Source organism: Hylobates moloch, unplaced genomic scaffold (assembly GCF_009828535.3).
Source record: "Hylobates moloch isolate HMO894 unplaced genomic scaffold, HMol_V3 SCAFFOLD_16, whole genome shotgun sequence".
Classification (NCBI taxonomy): domain Eukaryota; kingdom Metazoa; phylum Chordata; class Mammalia; order Primates; family Hylobatidae; genus Hylobates; species Hylobates moloch.
Window position 1 is genome coordinate 12,825,043 of NW_026652291.1, and position 16,472 is coordinate 12,841,514.

At 51.7% G+C, this 16,472-nt stretch overlaps 1 protein-coding gene across 5 annotated transcripts in view; it reads right to left on the bottom strand.

Annotated features, from left to right (window-relative positions):
• Nucleotides 1–16,472, bottom strand: part of RIN3 (Ras and Rab interactor 3) — a 168,895-nt gene that overhangs the window by 16,913 nt on the left and 135,510 nt on the right. For all 5 annotated transcript variants that reach the window (XM_032134717.2, XM_058429493.1, XM_032134718.2 and 2 more), the window contains one exon: nt 11,608–11,916. In XM_032134717.2, coding sequence (XP_031990608.1) covers nt 11,608–11,916 — 309 coding nt within the window. The remainder of the gene's footprint in view (nt 1–11,607; nt 11,917–16,472) is intronic.

Here is a 16,472-nt window from a genome sequence, read left to right on the forward strand (position 1 = left end):
AACACTGACGCTGATGACATCCTGGGATGCAGAGGACACCCCAAATGTCCACAGGGCCACGGGTGAGAAACCCTGCTTGAGGGAGTAATGACTTTCAGCCAAAGGATGGCCCAGCTGGGGCCCTAGGTCTGAGGACTTCAGGGCCGGCCATGTGGGTATGAGGGGGGCAGGAAGGGAGGGGGCCCAGGACTGCGGCTTCGTATCCCCTGGCTATGGAAGGTCCTTCACCTGCTCTTCTCCCCATGTTTTCCTTGAGGAATCTTGACCGACAATCCCACATTCCTACTAATTTGACTTGTCCTTCAAGACCTGCCTCCTCCAACTCCAAGAAGCCCTCCTGGGCTGCCCCAGGGTTAGTGATGCATACTCTACTTTCCATCTTCCAACTGGAGATGACATTCTGCCTCCATCACCCTCCCACATAACATCCCACTGGGCTGCACCACGGCCCATTCCGAACTCTGAGTGCACTCTCCCCTCTCCAGGCCTTTGCACACACAGTTCCCCCCTGCCTGGGACCCCCTCCCTACCTTCCCGTTATCAATTTCTCCTTGTGCTCTCCCACATCCTCCAGCACAGCTGGACAGTTCCTGCTCTGGCTCCCATATGCCTTGACTGATTCAGAGCCTGCCTTCTTCTTCACATTGTGAGTATGCTGAGGGCAGGGATGGAGGCTGTGTGAGCCAGAGTGAGTCACTCACCCTCTCTGAGCCTCTCTCGCATCACTGCCTTTCCAGCTCCCAGCATAGGCTTGGGACATAGGCTGCTGACAATGGAATGAACTATGTCCCATGTGTGTTCTTACTGGGTGCCACTCTGTCCTGCCAGGGGTAGGGTCATGGTCATAGACACTGGGATGTCCTGTGGGCCTTAGACAGTGATGTGCTAGGAAATGCTTAACAACTGGCTCTCTGAAGGAAAAAAATCAACCTTGATTTGTAGCATTTGCCAACTTCCATGATCTAAATATTTCCACAATTTCCAACTTCAAGCTACCAACAAGAACACAGAGCTGGGAAGAGATAGATGCACACGATCAGCTCCCATGAGCTGGTGCGAGCTGACTCCAGCACACCATCATCGGCTTTAGTTTATCACCTCCAACCACACTGTGAGGAAATTGAGGCTCAGAGATGGGAGAAATTTGCTCAAAGCCCTACAGCTGGTCAGTAGCAGAGCTGGGACTAGAATCTGGGTCTCTGGCTGTTGACGTTGGTGAGAAAGTATCCATACAGGCATGATAACTCCCCATGGACCAACACAAGCTTCAAGCATTGTTTAAACGCACCGGGTCCCAGCCCAACCTTTTGGCAGGGCTGCCCTCTCCTTCCTGAGCAGCCTGGAACCCCAGGCTCAGGGCTAAGCCCTGAGCACTTCAGGGCCTCAGAAAGTGCCACTGGGATGTTAGCTGCAAAATACTTCTCCTGTGAGCTGAACATCTGTCTTGGGTGGACCAGAGATCACGTCCATTTGGCCGCGCATCCAAATGCCCTGCTGGCTGCAGCCTCCACTTCCTGGTGATTTCTGCTTTCTTTTTTGCCAAGTCACATCTGTTTGCCATCTGTAGGTAGCTGATCACATTTCAAAAAGCTGGCTGGGGTTTTATGCATATTTCATCCGCTGGGAGATTTTGGAGAAGGAAAGCTCTCTTTAAGATCAAAATGAGCTGAAGGGGTGCTCAGCTGGGTCACACAGACAGTGAAGATTAGAAAGGCCCTAATTCTAGCCTGGGCAACATAGTGAGACTTTGTCTCTACGAAAAAAAAAAAAAAAAAAAATCAGCTGGGTCTGGTGGCATGCATCTGTAGTCCCTGCCACTCTGGAGGCTGAGGTAGGAGGACTGCTTGAGCTCGGGAGGTTGAGGCTGCAGTGAGCTATGACTGTGCCACTGCACTCTAGCCTGGGTGACAGGGTGAGGAAGCATTGTCCAAAAGAGGGGCTAGCAAGTTTTTTTCTGTAAAAGGCCAGAAAGTAAATATTTTTAGTTTCATGGGCCACACGGTCTCTGTCCTAACTATTCAACTCAGCCCTTAGAACATAAGCAGCCCTAGATGCTGAGTATGGATACGGGTTGTGTTCCATAAAACTATTTGCAAAATCAGGTGGTAGGCCAGAGTTGGCTGGGAGGGCCACAGTTTGCAGACTTTGTTGGAGAGGAAAGGATTGAACATCTTATCAAAACTACTCCCCACCTCACCCCCTTATTGACTGGGCTCTTACTGAAAGCCAGTGGCTGATGCTGCAACCCTGGGGCAGCAGGAGGCTCATGACTGTGCCCTGCCCTGGCCCTCGCTTTCCACCACGATTCCCACTTAAAGCCACTTTTTTCCTCCCGGAAGTCTTCCTTGAAGACCTCCTTAGCTAGGGCCGATGCCCTTGTAATGGCTCTCCCCAGTCCTGGCATTGCAGAATGGGAAAGTCAATATCACACGTTAACTCAGAGAGGCCTTCCTTGACCACCCAGTCCCAGGACAGCAAACTCCTCCAACACTCCTCAGACCCCCTACCCTGCTTTATCCACCCCAGTTGCACGTTTCACCTTGGAGGATATATTTTGCATTTCTGTTTACTTGTTATTGTCTATCTTCCCTCCTCGAATGAAAGTTTTACTCGGGCAGGTACCTTACCTTGTTCAGTGTTTATATCTGACACCTCAACGGTACCTGGTCTATAGAAGGTGTTTAATAAAAGTATTTGCTAAAAGCATGAATGAATATCAGTTATCACACTGCAAGATGCTTGCTTATTTAATGCTTGTTTTTAGCTTGAATTGTGAACATCCTAAAAACATGGGCTGGGTCTTCTGGGTTTTGCTCTTAACATCTGCATTGTCAAAAATTTGTTGAAAGGCCGGGCGTGGTGGCTCACCCCTGTAATCCCAGCACTTTGGGAGGCCGAGGCGGGCGGATCATGAGGTCAGGAGATCAAGACCATCCTGGCTAACACGGTGAAACCCCGTCTCTACTAAAAATACAAAAAATTAGCCGGGCAAGGTGGCGGGCGCCTGTAGTCCCAGCTACTCAGGAGGCTGAGGCAGGAGAATGGCATGAACCCCGGGGGGCGGAGCCTGCAGTGAGCCGAGATCGCGCCACTGCACTCTCCAGCCTGGGCGACAGCGAGACTCCGTCTCAAAAAAAAAAAAAAAAAATTGTTGAACTGTTGAATGAATGAATTTATTTGATAAAAACGTATGACAGCAGGAAGTAGAGGCCATTTAGAACAGTAGACTTCAAATCTGTGTTTGCAATGGAAGCCTTTGGTAATGGGGACCTTATGCACAGTTCAGCTTCTCAGGGTGGGGCAGCAGAGCTGGCCTGCTCATCTCCTTTCAACTATGCCCCTCCACTGTTCCCACGGTGGCCCCCAGCTATGTCTGTGGCCCCTAGAGAGTTTCCTGGAAATAGTTTGAAAACTACTGATCTAGTCTGAACTTTCAGCTGCACAGATGAAAGAAATGAAGCCTCGGCAGAGAAATGGTTGGCTGGAGGTCACTTGTAAAGTCTGTGGCTGTCATGAGATTAGAACCCAGCCCCTCTCACCCACTGAGCTCCTTGAAGCTATCCTGTTTGGTTGCTTGCACTTTGCACAGATGCTGGTTAAGTCTCAGTTCTGCTCTGAGCTACACTGTGTCCCTGAGGAAAACACTCCAGCTCCCTGGGTTCCTCTTCAGAGAGCTCAGCCCACAAGCCAGTCAGCTACGCAGGCTGTGGGCTCTGAGGTCTGAAGCCACGAAGTCCCACTCTGGCTTGAAAAGGCATGAGGTTGGAGGCATGCAAAACTCAGCCATGACCATTGTGTCTGTCTTTTCTGAGGTCATCTCTGACCTCAGGATGCCCTGGGGAGGCAGGCTGGAGAGGCTGGAGGGTCCTGGGTTTCAGCAAAGGACCCGGGTTCAAGTCTCAGGTCAACCACTCACCTGCTCATCAGGTGTGACCCTAGGCATGCTACTTCACTGAGCCTTAGTTTCCTCAGCTGTAAAATGGGGATAATCACAGTGTCCACATCCCCTGGAGTGGTTGTGAGGATGACATGACAAGACAGATGGAAGGTGATTAGCAAGGACTAGTAAATGCTAGACACAATTATTATGAAAGACAGGAGGGGAGTTTGTCCTATAAGCCTCAGAACATGACATCTTCAGGGGCCTGCACTCCATTTGTGTTGTGGGGTAAAAAAGCAAGGTTGTGAGTCACAACCTTTTGGAGAAGGAAAGCTTTCTTTCAGATGCCCCCCCCTTCTGTCACCTGGATGTCAATCCCTAGGGAGACCTAGGAAGTCTTCTTATGCATGGATCCCTGAATGACCACATGCAGCATGGCCCTCCACCTCCAACCCTCCTCCATGCAATTGGACTTATATGAGTGAGAAATACACTTCTATTGAGTTAGAGATGAGAAGGCTTATCCAGCATCAAATAGCAGCAAATGTTTATAGCAGCAAATGTTTCCTTAACCAATTATCTATCTCTCTATCTGTAGTTATTTCAAAAAGACGAGAAAGAAATTCACCAACATACTATTGATCCATTTGCAACTATAAACATAAGTGACTTTGATCATCAAAAATCAGTTTAATTTTTTTTTTTTTTTTTTTTTTGAGATGGAGTCTTGCTCTGTCACCCAGGCTGGAGTGCGATGGTGCGATCTCGGCTCACTGCAACCTCCGCCTCCCGGGTTCAAGCGATTCTCCTGCCTCAGCCTCCTGAGTAGCTGGGATTACAGGTGCTCACCACCATGCCCGGATAATTTTTGTATTTTTAGTAGAGACCGGGTTTCACCATGTTGGTCAGGCTGGTCTTGAACTCCTGACCTCATGATCCACCTGCCTCCCAAAATGCTGGGATTACAGGTGTGAGCCACTGCGCCTAGCCCAGTTTAATTTTTTTAAACACAGATTAAAAAATATCAACAGCCTGACCTCCCTCCCTGTCCTCTCTACCCCCAGTCAATGTCACAAGGCCCATTATTCCATACCCCTGGGGTCCCCATCAAGAGCCCTCCTCCCATCCAATTCCTCTGTGGCTGCCCCTGCCTGAACCAGCTGTGGACTCTTGACTTTGTGGTCTCTGCCAGGGAAGTGGATGGCAAGGGAGCTGGGACTCTATCACCACCCGGTTGGCCCCCACATCCCACCACCTGGTCATTAGTGTGCTCCATCGCCCTGGGGTTAGGAGCCAGGCCCTGTTTCCAGAAGCTCATGTGGGTGGTATCAGGGTGTTTACACAGACTACTCAAGGAGCTGAAAAGGCAGCCTCTGGCCGTCAGTACCCTCTGGGATGCCTCCTGCTCGGCATTCACATTAGAAGGTTCCCGAACTGCACCCCTACCCTCTTTCTCCCCCTCCCATCTTGAGGAGGGTTTCTTGGGCTTGAATCTGTTTCTCACCAGCAGCAGGACCGGCTCTGAATGACTAGTCTTAGACATCAAAAACGTGGGAATGACTTCTTTGTCAAAGTAATACAAGAGATGAATCTAGAAGTTCTGGCTGCTCTCACCAAGCCTCATGAAGTCCATGAAGAATCTGGTCTGCTCCTGATTCCAGGATGGAGGGCCAGTTTATCCAAAGCCATTTGCTTAAGTGAACTCCCCAATTTGCCTAACCCAGGACCCTAAACTTGTGATAGGAGAAAACGCACTCGACCAGGATTCTGAAACTTGGGGTCCATTCCCAGGCCGGCCACTGGCAAGGTGATAGAAGCACAGGCTTTAGAGTGCACTGATACTAGCTTTAATCCTGGCCCTATCTTTCTGGAGAAGATAGCATGGCCAGTTAACCTAGATCTTGTGTCTCCATGCTTACCCCTTTCCTCACTGTTCCAACAGGTCTTGCTAGCAGCCCCCCCATTTTATTCCCCTTTCAAGCGGGCCATGAAGGTACCACATCAAGCTACTGTTGCCTGCATCATAGCAATGAGGGAGGTGGGTGAGGCATCTTCCCTGGAGGTGAGGGGGCTGGGAAGACTAGAGGCAGGGCTAGGCACGGTGGAAGTCAGGAGTGGTGGACAGGGAGGGCTGTTTTCTGTTTAAAGCAGTCAGTGGTGGAGGAAGTAGGTCAGTGGTGGAGGTAGGCGGGGCTCGGGCTAGAGTCTGCCTCCCTGTGGGGTCACTCACAGCTCCCAGGGTTCAACGAAGAGCTGCTGGGCTGCAGACCGCACCTCGGGTAGCAAGGCCATAAACTACACAGCTGCCTGGATCACCTGCCAGGGGGAGGTGTGATTGAATGCCTGGGACCTCGTTCTAAAACTGCTGAACATCAAAGTCAGAATTGAAGTCAGTTGGGATCTGGCTAAGACTGCATAACCTCAATCTGATCATCAGGAAACATCTGACAAACACAAAATGAGGAACTTTCATTAAGAAAAGCTGGGGGTGGGGGAAAAAACCAGTATCCCTCAAAAACATCAACATCATTAAAGACAAAGAGTCCGGGCGCAGTGGCTCAGGCTTGTAATCCCAGCAGTTTGGGAGGCCGAGGCGGGTGGATCATGAGGTCAAGAGATCAAGACCATCCTGGCTAACGTGGTGAAACCCCGTCTCTACTAAAAAAACGAAAAAAAATTAGCCGGGTGTGGTGGTGGGCACCTGTAGTCCCAGCTACTCGGGAGGCTGAGGCAAGAGAATGGTGTGACCCCCAGGAGGCGGAGCTTGCAGTGAGCCGAGATTGCTCCACTGCACTCCAGCCTGGGCGACAGAGCGAGACTCCCTCTCAAAAAAAAAAAAAAAAAAAAAAAAAAAAAAAAACAAAGAAAGAAAAGAAAATGATGAAGCGGAGGGGGTCGGATGTTAACAATTCACAAAGGGTCTTCAGGTGTTCCTGTTTCTATGTACTGTTTCTATTCTTAGAGTTTTTGAAGTTTGAAATTATTTCCAAATGAAACGTTAAAAAAATAGAACTCTTTATTTGAAACAAAATCCCATGCAGAACCCCAAGTGTAAAACAGGTACAAGCAGGGTTGGTTGTCTGGGGTGGAGCTGGCTTGGGGCCCAGCTTGTCTTTTGATGCTTTGGTGGCCCCTGGGGTGCCTCGGGGAATCCATCTTGAAAACCACTGAGTTTAGCTTCTGTATTTTTGGGAACGTGGCTGGAAGGCAGCTGTTCCTGCATCCTAACATCTAAACACTCATTCATAAACACTGATCCTCACAATAGCCCAGAGAGAGGTGTTCCTAGCCCCATTTAAAGAGTGGGAAAACTGAGGCTCAGGAAGTAACTCCTTGAGCACCTAGGCTGTCCCATGTGCTGTCCCAGCCCCTGCATTGCAACATGACCAGTGTTCCGCCCTCATTTTGTACACAAACAAAGGTACAGGGAGATTAATGTCCAAGGCTATAGCACCGAAGCTGGGGTTCAAAACCAGGACCGTGGATGAACCCCAAATCCTCTGCGCTTTGGATTTGGGGTTGACAAATCCCAAACCCATTTGAGCAGAACCTAATTCCACCCAGGTGAAGATGCTGAGGCTCCGAATGGAGCAGCCCTGGCCTGCCCGGTTCAGAGATGAAATTGGGAGTCATGCTGCTCCCAGTTCAGTGCTCAACCAGTAGTGGGAGGGAAACATTCTTTTTGTTCCTTGATAAGAAACCCATTGGTTTCTGGGGGGAGACCCTGTCCCGACCTTCATGTCTCAGAGTCTCCCCGACTGGGCCTGGCTTCTGGATCTGCAGAGATTCCGGCCTCCCTCCCTCTCGCCTGCTGAGGATGGAAAGCAGCAAGCACCTGGTTCTGTTCCATTCAACCACATGCAGCACCAGCCATGCCCTTTCCAGCAGCTGCCTTTCTTGCTCCTCCTCCCTACTCAAAATTAGCCATTCCTTCCTTGAATCCCTGCTCTCTGGTAAGTCTTTAGAAAGCGAATTCATTGTTAGCAAAAATCACGGTGTTTGACTCTCACTACAAGGATGATAACTATGTGAGGTGATGCCTATGTTAATTAGCTAGCTTTAGTCATTCCACAATGTAGATATACTTGAAAGCATCATGTTGTACACAATAAATACATATAATTTTATCTGTCAATTTAAAAAAGTTAGGCTGGGTGTGGTGGCTCACACCTGTAATCTCAGCACTTTGGGAGGCCGAGGTGGGCAAATTGCTTGAGCTCAGGAGTTTGAGACCAGCCTGGGCAACATGGTGAAACCCCATCTCTACAAAAAATACAAAAATTAGCCGGGTGTGGTGGTGCATGGCTGTAGTCCCAGCTACTCAGGAGGCTGAGGTGGGAGTATTGCCTGAGCCTGGGGGGGTGGTGCCACTGTACTTAAGCCTGAATGACAGAAAAAGACCCTGTGTGAAAAAAAAAAAAAAATCATGGTGTTTGAATGTTGCTGCTCAGTCATGGGGTTTTAAAAAGAATTCCAGGAAGCTAGAGGTTTCTGGATAAACTGGGACTCATCGAGAATGGAATTGCCCCTTCCAGCCTGTCTCCCTGATCATGTCTCAGGGTCTATAAAACCCCTGGCTCTGACTTTACCACCAAGCCCAGCAAATCCAGGGGAAATGATTTCCCTAATTAGAAATTCAGCATTGAAACCAATCAACAGCTATTGTGACTAAGTGCCAACTGCTGGGCCACATGCAAACTTCAGACTCCTCTAAGCTTCAAGACAGGCCTGCAAGGTGGTTGTGGCTGTGCCTATTGAACACAAGAGGAAACTGAGGCTGAGCACCTAAGTCATCTGAACACAGCCACAAGCCGAGAAGCGGCAGAGACGGCAAGGAAGCCTGGACCTTGCTCTTCCATGATCCCCCCAGGGTCCCGGGGCCAGCCTGCCTGCTCTCCCCGAGGCTGTTCCAAGCAAAGGGTCCCCCGGGGCTCTGTCTCCTTTCTGCCTTGATCCAGTCTGACTGCTGCTTCCCTGCATGCCGTGTAGGACACCTCTGAGCTTGCCTCCCCCACCGACCCCTGCTGCTGCGGAGAGAGCCAGGACTGCCTCTCTCCGAGAAGGCTTGAGAAGGCCCCTCTCATTCTCAGACACCCTTTGCCAGGCCATGAGGGCGTCTTAACCCTCTGCCTCATGTCGTCTGGCAGGGCATACTCGACTCTTTCCCTGGGTCCCAGCCCTCTGGGGCTGACCGGGTCAAACTCGCCGAGAGCTCTGGGCTCTGCAGGCTGCCCCCTGTCCCCCACGTACTTCTTTGGGGATTTTTCCTGGAGGTTACTCAGTTGTGGAGTTTACATCCTGGGCTTGTTCTCTGGGCTCCAGGCTGCACAAGACACCCGACCTCTGAGCCTAATGCCCGCTCTGTGAAAACAAACCCTTCACTACATCCTGCTTCTACTACAACCCTCTCTTCCCATCATATCTCCAACATCAGGATAAAGTGTTAATACGGAGTTCGCCTTGGCGTGGTGTCTGCTTTTGGGGAGCACAGTTCTATTTTGTGTGTGTGTGTGTGTGTGTGTGTGTGTGTGTGTGTGTGAGATGGAGTCTCGCTCTGTCACCCAGGCTGGAATGCTATGGCATGATCTCGGCTCACTGCAACCTCTGCCTCCCGGGTTCAAGTGATTCTCCTGCTTCAGCCTCCTGAGTAGCTGGGATTACAGGCACCCGTCACCACACTCAGCTAATTTTTGTATTTTTAGTAGAGACAGGGTTTCACCATGTCAGCCAGGCTGGTCTCAAATTCCTGACCTTGTGATCCGCCCACCTCAGCCTCCCAAAGTGCTGGGATTATAGGCGTGAGCCACCGCACCTGGCCTGGGGAGCACAGTTCTAACACATGGTCGCAGGACACAAATCAGTTTACCATAAAAATGTGACTCCAACCTGGGACTGTGGCCTGTACCAGATCTGAGAGGAAAGGTTTCTCAGGTGAGGGGATCTGGCACCATACCCCAATCATACCCACAATTGCTTTCTGTTGTTCTATGGCCAAACTGGCCTGCCCTTCTCCAGGGGAGATGAAGAGAATCCCTCTCTTAACACAGTCACATTTGTTGAGCCTGCCAGCTGCTGTGCATGGAGGCCACCATTTTACATACATTGTTTCTAATACTCACAAGTGACTGAGTATGGCTTCCGAACATTAGGGGTCTTAGGGTATTTTACCCTCTCTGTAAAGCAGCTTCCTCAGGTGAGGAAATTGGGCTGTAAGAAGTTAAGTACATCATTCAAGGTTAAATAGGTAGGAAGTGACAGACCAGGAATTTGAACCCACGTCTGTAAGTCTACAAAGGCGCCTATCCATCCACTCTCTGTTGCCATGGCAGCCGTGTCCAGGTACACAGTTTGCTCACTGCACAAGGGCACCAGCTGAAGGGATGAATCCTGCCAGCATTCTCTTCACTGAGCTGTGCTCCTTCGTGCAGTGATGCCTGTTCTTGTCTGCCTGGAGGACTGCAGTCAAATGATTACAAACAGTCCCACTGATTCCCCTCCCACATCCACACCCTTTATAATGTGCCTTTGTACTCCTTCCATCAAGATGGGAAATGTTCCTCACTCCTTGAGTCTGGGATGGTCTCTTGTGCCTAAACAAGTCAATGAAAGGCGTCAGAGCGACATCATGCCAGTTCAGGGCCAGGCCTCAATGGGCCTTGCAGGCTTTGCTTGTTCTCTTGGGCCCCAGCTACTGCCATGGGCACACGCCTGTGCTAACCTGCTGGAGGATGAGAAACTCGTAGCTCAGTCATCCCCATCCCAGACCAGCCAACAGTTCATCAACCACTCAGCACATGAGCAAGGCCATCCCAGACCAGCTAACAGCCAACCAACCACTGAGCATGTGGGCAAGGCTAACAGCCAACCAACTACCCAGCATGTGGGCAAGGCCATCCCAGACTATCTGACCTACAACTGGCCCACCTCTGACCACAGATCCATGAGTAAGCCCGCCCAAGCTCAGGCACACCTGATCCAGATCAGATTGTTGTCCATGCCCCGTGGACTTACACGTCAAATCAATGCTAATTGTTTAAGGCACCTGTTAGGGGTTGAATTGTGTCTCCTCAAAATTTATATGTTGAAGTCTTAACCCTTAACCTTATTTGGAAATAGGGTTGTTGCAGCTGTAATTAGCTGAGATGAAGGCATACTGGAGTAGGGTGGGCCCCTAATCCAGTCTGACTGGCGTTCTTACAAAAAGAGGAAATTGGGACACAGACAGGCACACAGGAAGCAAGCCATGTGAAGATCAGAGTTCTGTGGCCACAAGCCAAGGAACTACAAGAAGCTCGGAAGGAAAAGAACCTTCCCTGGTGTCTTTAGAAGGAGCACAGCTATGCCCACACCTTGATCTTGAACCTTCCAGCCTCCAAAACTGTGAGACAATATATTTCTGCTGGCTAAGCCACTCAGCTTGTGGTATTGTTTCAGCAGCCCTAGCAAACTAACACAGTGCTTTTCCTAGTTCATGCAAAGTTAAGGTGTGGGCTGGCTTCCTTGCTTGCCTCCAGGGCAGCAGCCAATCACGGCTCTCCTCCCAGTCCCCAGGTAACTCCAAGAGGGCCCAGGAATTACACCCCACCCACACCCAGTTCCTCCCCAAGGGGGATCTGAATCTGGAAAGTCTGGGGCCTTCCAAGGGCTCTGGAGTCCTCATCAGGGTGGGGTCATGGACCCATACAAAGAGAGCTCCTCACCCAGACCCCTCCCGGCTGCCCGCTGACCTGGGTTGCCGAGGGCCATGGAGTCGTAGATGAGTTTGCAGGTCTTGAGCAGGATGGAGATCTTCTTCTCAGGTGAGTAGGCCTTGTGCATGCTGGAGAACTTCTGCAGGATCTTCTCCATCATGGGCACCTCCGGCACGCTGGTGGTCACACCTAGGTCAGTGGTGGTGGTGGCCAGGATCACTAACTGGTTCTCCTTGAGCTGCTGCAGCGAACCGTCCTTGCTGTGGATCTCATGCAGGCATGAGTTGATGGCTTCCTTCAGGGGCTTCAGGACACATTTGTACAGGGCAGACTCTACAATTGCTTCTGCAGGTAAACAAGAGAGCGAGGGTGAGGAAACCAGATGCAGGGATCCTGCCACCTGGTTCTGTTGCCCAACAGCACAGCCATCCCCAACCCCTGGCCCCTGGAAGGACACTCACAGCCCCAGCAGTTATACGCTGTGGTTCTGACACATGAGAGAGCACAGTTTATTCAACAGAAAGCCACACTGGAAAGGCACTGGCACAGGAGCCCCTGGGAAGTAATACTAATTGGGCATTGTATCCTGATGATTTTTGCAGGGCCTCGCAGACAGCAAACTTTCACAGGGCTGCCTATGAGTACATAACTTCAGAGGGTGTCACTCACACTGGAGTTGTACAGTGTAGAACCTGGGCAGCTGTATGCTGATGGCCTGAATGCCCAGTAAATGATGGGTGGAATTATTCTTGATATCTCCCTTCCAATTCCCACACCCACTTGACTCTAGTCTCAAAAATACAGTACATCCAGAACCTTACTTTTTTATCACTTCCATGGCTACTACCTTGACCTGGGTTGGTCAGGCTACCACCATCATCTCTTGCCCGGGTTATGTCAGTCGGCTTTTGCCCTGGCCCTTATAGTCTCTTGTCAACACAGCAGCTGGCGTTGTCCTGTTATGACATCTTTGATCATAACATTCTTCTGTTTGGAAACCTCCAGTGGCCCCCATCTCCCATGCAATCAAATCAAAGCCAAAGCCTCCTCGTGGCCTATGAGGCCCTGCTGTGATCGGGCCCTGTGACCTCTCACTCATTGCTTTGCTTGCTCCCCATACTCAGGCTGCTCTGCCAACTGCCAGGCCTGCTCCTGCCCCACGGCCTTTGCTCCTGCGGTTCCCTTTGCGTGGCGCATCTGCCTCGCAGTCGTCCACATGGCTGGTTCCTTCACTGTTCGAATGTCGTCCTATCTGAGAGGCATTCTCGATCAGCTCTTGGAGCAGGAGTTGGCGCTCTGATCTTGTAGCTGCTCTGAGGCATATGTGCTCTGATGCCCACTCTGAGGATGGACCAACTTAGGCTCTCATGGGGGTTGAACAAGGACTTGAACTCATGTCTACTTGATACTAAGGGGATGTCCAGTTGCTTTGGGTGACTGGAGAAACATATTCTTAGGAAGTTGTTTTGGCCCTCCTCTGTCTCCAGCGGATGGGTCTTGGTTACGGGCTCAGTAAGGGGACGTCCCAAGCCCTGTTCCTGAAGGGAGACACCTGTGCTGCCCTAGCCCTGAGAGAGGAGGGAGGGACTCATGCTCCCAGGGGGCTAGGTCTCAACAGAGGCCCGGACAGCCCTTCCCTGCCACTCAGGCCTGGGGCTGGCCCATGGCCATCCTGGGTCCCTTGCTGCTGCCTCCCTCTTCCCCTTCAGCAGAACACAGGGCTGCCCTCACTTCCCTCACCCCGTTCCTGACCCTCCTTCCACGCCCACCTCCCGACCTCACTGGAGCCTCCGCAGGCAGAGATGGGCACAGATGGGGGTTGACCTGGGAGCAGGGACTTGAACTTCCCCTCTGTCCTGGGCTTCTGCATGACCTCGGCCACGTCCCTTCCCCTCCCAGGGCCTGTTTCCTGAAATGCAAAATGAGAGGGCTGTGCCCACGCCCTCCCGGCCCCTTCACATCTAAGAGCCGCAGGATCTCTTCCTGGCACCTCCTCTCCAGACTCAGGCCCTCAGCAGCCTCACGTCATGACTGTTTTGTATCCAATTGTTCCTTGTGACTTGTCTCCCTAATAAAACCAGAAGCACCCTAACCATGGAGTTCTGTTGGCCTTTTTTTTTTTTTTTTCCTTTTCTTTTTTGAGACAGAATCTTGTTCTGTTGCCCAGGCTGGAGTGCAGTAGTATGATCTTGGCTCACTGTAACCTCCACCTCCCGGGTTTCAAGCAATTCTTCTGCCTCAGCCTCCTGAGTAGCTGGGATTACAGGTGCCCACCACCACACCTGGCTAATTTTTGTATTTTTTGTAGAGATGGGGTTTCACCATGTTGGCCAGGCTGGTCTTGAACTCCTGATCTCAAGTGATCTGCCCTCCTCAGCCTCCCAAAGTGCTGGGATTACAGGTGTGAGCCACCACACCCCACCCTGTCTGGCCTTTTCATGTGGTTTAAGTTCCTTCACCATCTGACTGGCCACACACACAGGCAGAGCTCGGAAGAAGAGGCAGAGCACTCAGCTCAGGGAAAGGGCTGGGCTGCCTGGGTCTGAAGCCCAGCTCTGCTACCAGCTCTGTCCTCACGGCCAGGTCACCAAACCTCTCTGAGCTTCTTGGGCATGACAATAGCCAAGCCCATCTGGTCTGGTTTGCAGTCATGAGGCTGACATGTGCAGTGTCTGGAATGGCACTGTTGCTGTGGATGCTGACCCTGTGCTCAAAGGCTGGAGGGCCCTTCTCTCCATCTCTGTAGCTCCAGCCCTTCCCGTCCTTGGTGGCTCAGCTCAGCTGCCACCTCTCACTGCCTGGAAACCTCTCTGCCCCACACATTCGTGCCCATGGCAGGCTCTGGTGACACTGCCGTATCACCTGCCTGGACAAACTCCAAGTCTAGCACCTCTTGACATCTTGGTGCCTGAGGCAGATTTGGCCTTAACAGGACCCATGGTGTGTCTGCATCCTGCCAGCCAGCTGCCCTGAGGCTGAAGTCATTCCTGCTGTTTCCAGCAGAGGTCCAGCTTGTGCTCTACCTCCTTTGCTCTGCTGAAGGCCACCGGGTACCCGCCTTGACCCGCCGCAGCCTCCTGAGCCGTCCCCCTGTCTTGTCCCCTCTGCTCTGCCCTCCACACACACCCTTCAGGGGCTCCATCACCTCTGGGCCAAATCCTCAGGCTGACTTTTTTTTTTTTTGAGACGGAGTCTTTCTCCGTCCCCCAGGCTGGAGTGCAGTGGCGCGATCTCGGCTCACTGCAAGCTCCGCCTCCCGGGTTCACGCCATTCTCCTGCCTCAGCCTCCCGAGTAGCTGGGACTACAGGCGCCCGCCAACACGCCCGGCTAATTTTTTGTATTTTTAGTAGAGACAGGGTTTCACCATGTTAGCCAGGATGGTCTCGATCTCCTGACCTCGTGATCCGCCCGCCTCGGCCTCCCAAAGTGCTGGGATTACAGGCTTAAGCCACCGCGCCCGGCCCTCAGGCTGACTTTCACTGCCTGTGTGAATGGCCTGTGATCCTCCAGCCTCGTTCCCCACCTCTCGGCCTTTGTCCATGCTGTCATCCCTTTCCAGAAGGAAAGTCCTTCCACCACCCTTTCCACAGCTTAGCACCCCTGACTCCTCCTTTGGGCCTCAGCTCTTACACTCCCCCAACTCTAGAAGGCAGGGCTGACCACAGCTTCCTCTGGGCCACTTGGAGTTTTCCATGCCCTTCCATCATCCTCCCATGCCTTTCTATGCCCTCCTGGTCTGCATGGTGCCTGTGGCTCAGTCCTCAGACCCGGATGATCTCATCCAGTCTCATGGCTCCTTTTGTGCTGACAGTTCCCAGACATCTCTCTTTAGCCCCAGAACTGCAGACTCAGCCCTCAACAGCCCGCTCGACCTCCCTACCTGGTGTCTAATAAGCATCTCCAGTGTCACATGTCCCAAACTGAACTCCTCAACTCCTCCCCAGTACCTGCCCCAGGATGGACGCTGTGTCCTCCCAGGGACGACAATGCTTGTCCACATCCTACCTCCCCTCTATCACTCCTGCATCCAGCCTCCAGCCAGTCCTGTGGCTCCAGCTTCACAACCGGCAGAGTCCAATCATATCTCCCCATCTGTGCTGCCTCTGTCCTGGTCCCAGCCACCTTCACTGCTCACCTTGGCTCTGACAATAGCCTCACACTGAGTCTGAGTCTCTCTGCTCCCACTCGGCGTGACGGCCAGAGTGATGTTCACATGTGAGTGAGGTCACTCACCCTCGGACGTGAACCCTGCACGACCCCATCTCACATACAGGAAAAGTCAGGTTGATAGAGAGGCTCACAAGGCCCTTGGGGTCCTGCCCCCCAACAGCCTCCTGACCTCACTTCCATCCACATGAACTCACTAATGTGTCTCCTTACACTATACTTTACTCCTCTCTCTCTCTGTCTCTCTCTCTTTTTCCTTCTTGAGACGGAGTCTCACTCTGTTGCCCAGGCTGGAATGCAGTGGCACAATCTCAGCTCACTGCAATCTCTGCCTCCTGGATTTAAGCAATTCTTGTGCCTCAGCCACCTGAGTAACTGGGACTACAGGCACATGCCATCATGCCCAGTTAATTTTTCTATTTTTTTTTTTTTTTTACTTTTATTTTTTTGAGACAAAGTCTCGCTCTGTTGCCCAGGCTGGAGTGCAGTGGCACAATCTGGGCTCACTGCAACCTCTGCCTCCCTGGTTCAAGCAATTCTCCTGCCTCAGCCTCCCGAGTAGCTGGGATTACAGGTGCGCGCCACCACACCTGGCTAATTTTTGTATTTTCAGTAGAGACGGGATTTCACCATGTTGGCCGGGCTGGTCTCAAATTCCTGACCTTAGGTGATCCACCTGCCTCCCAATGTGCTGGGATTACAGGCATGAGCCACTGCACCTGGCCCTACTCAT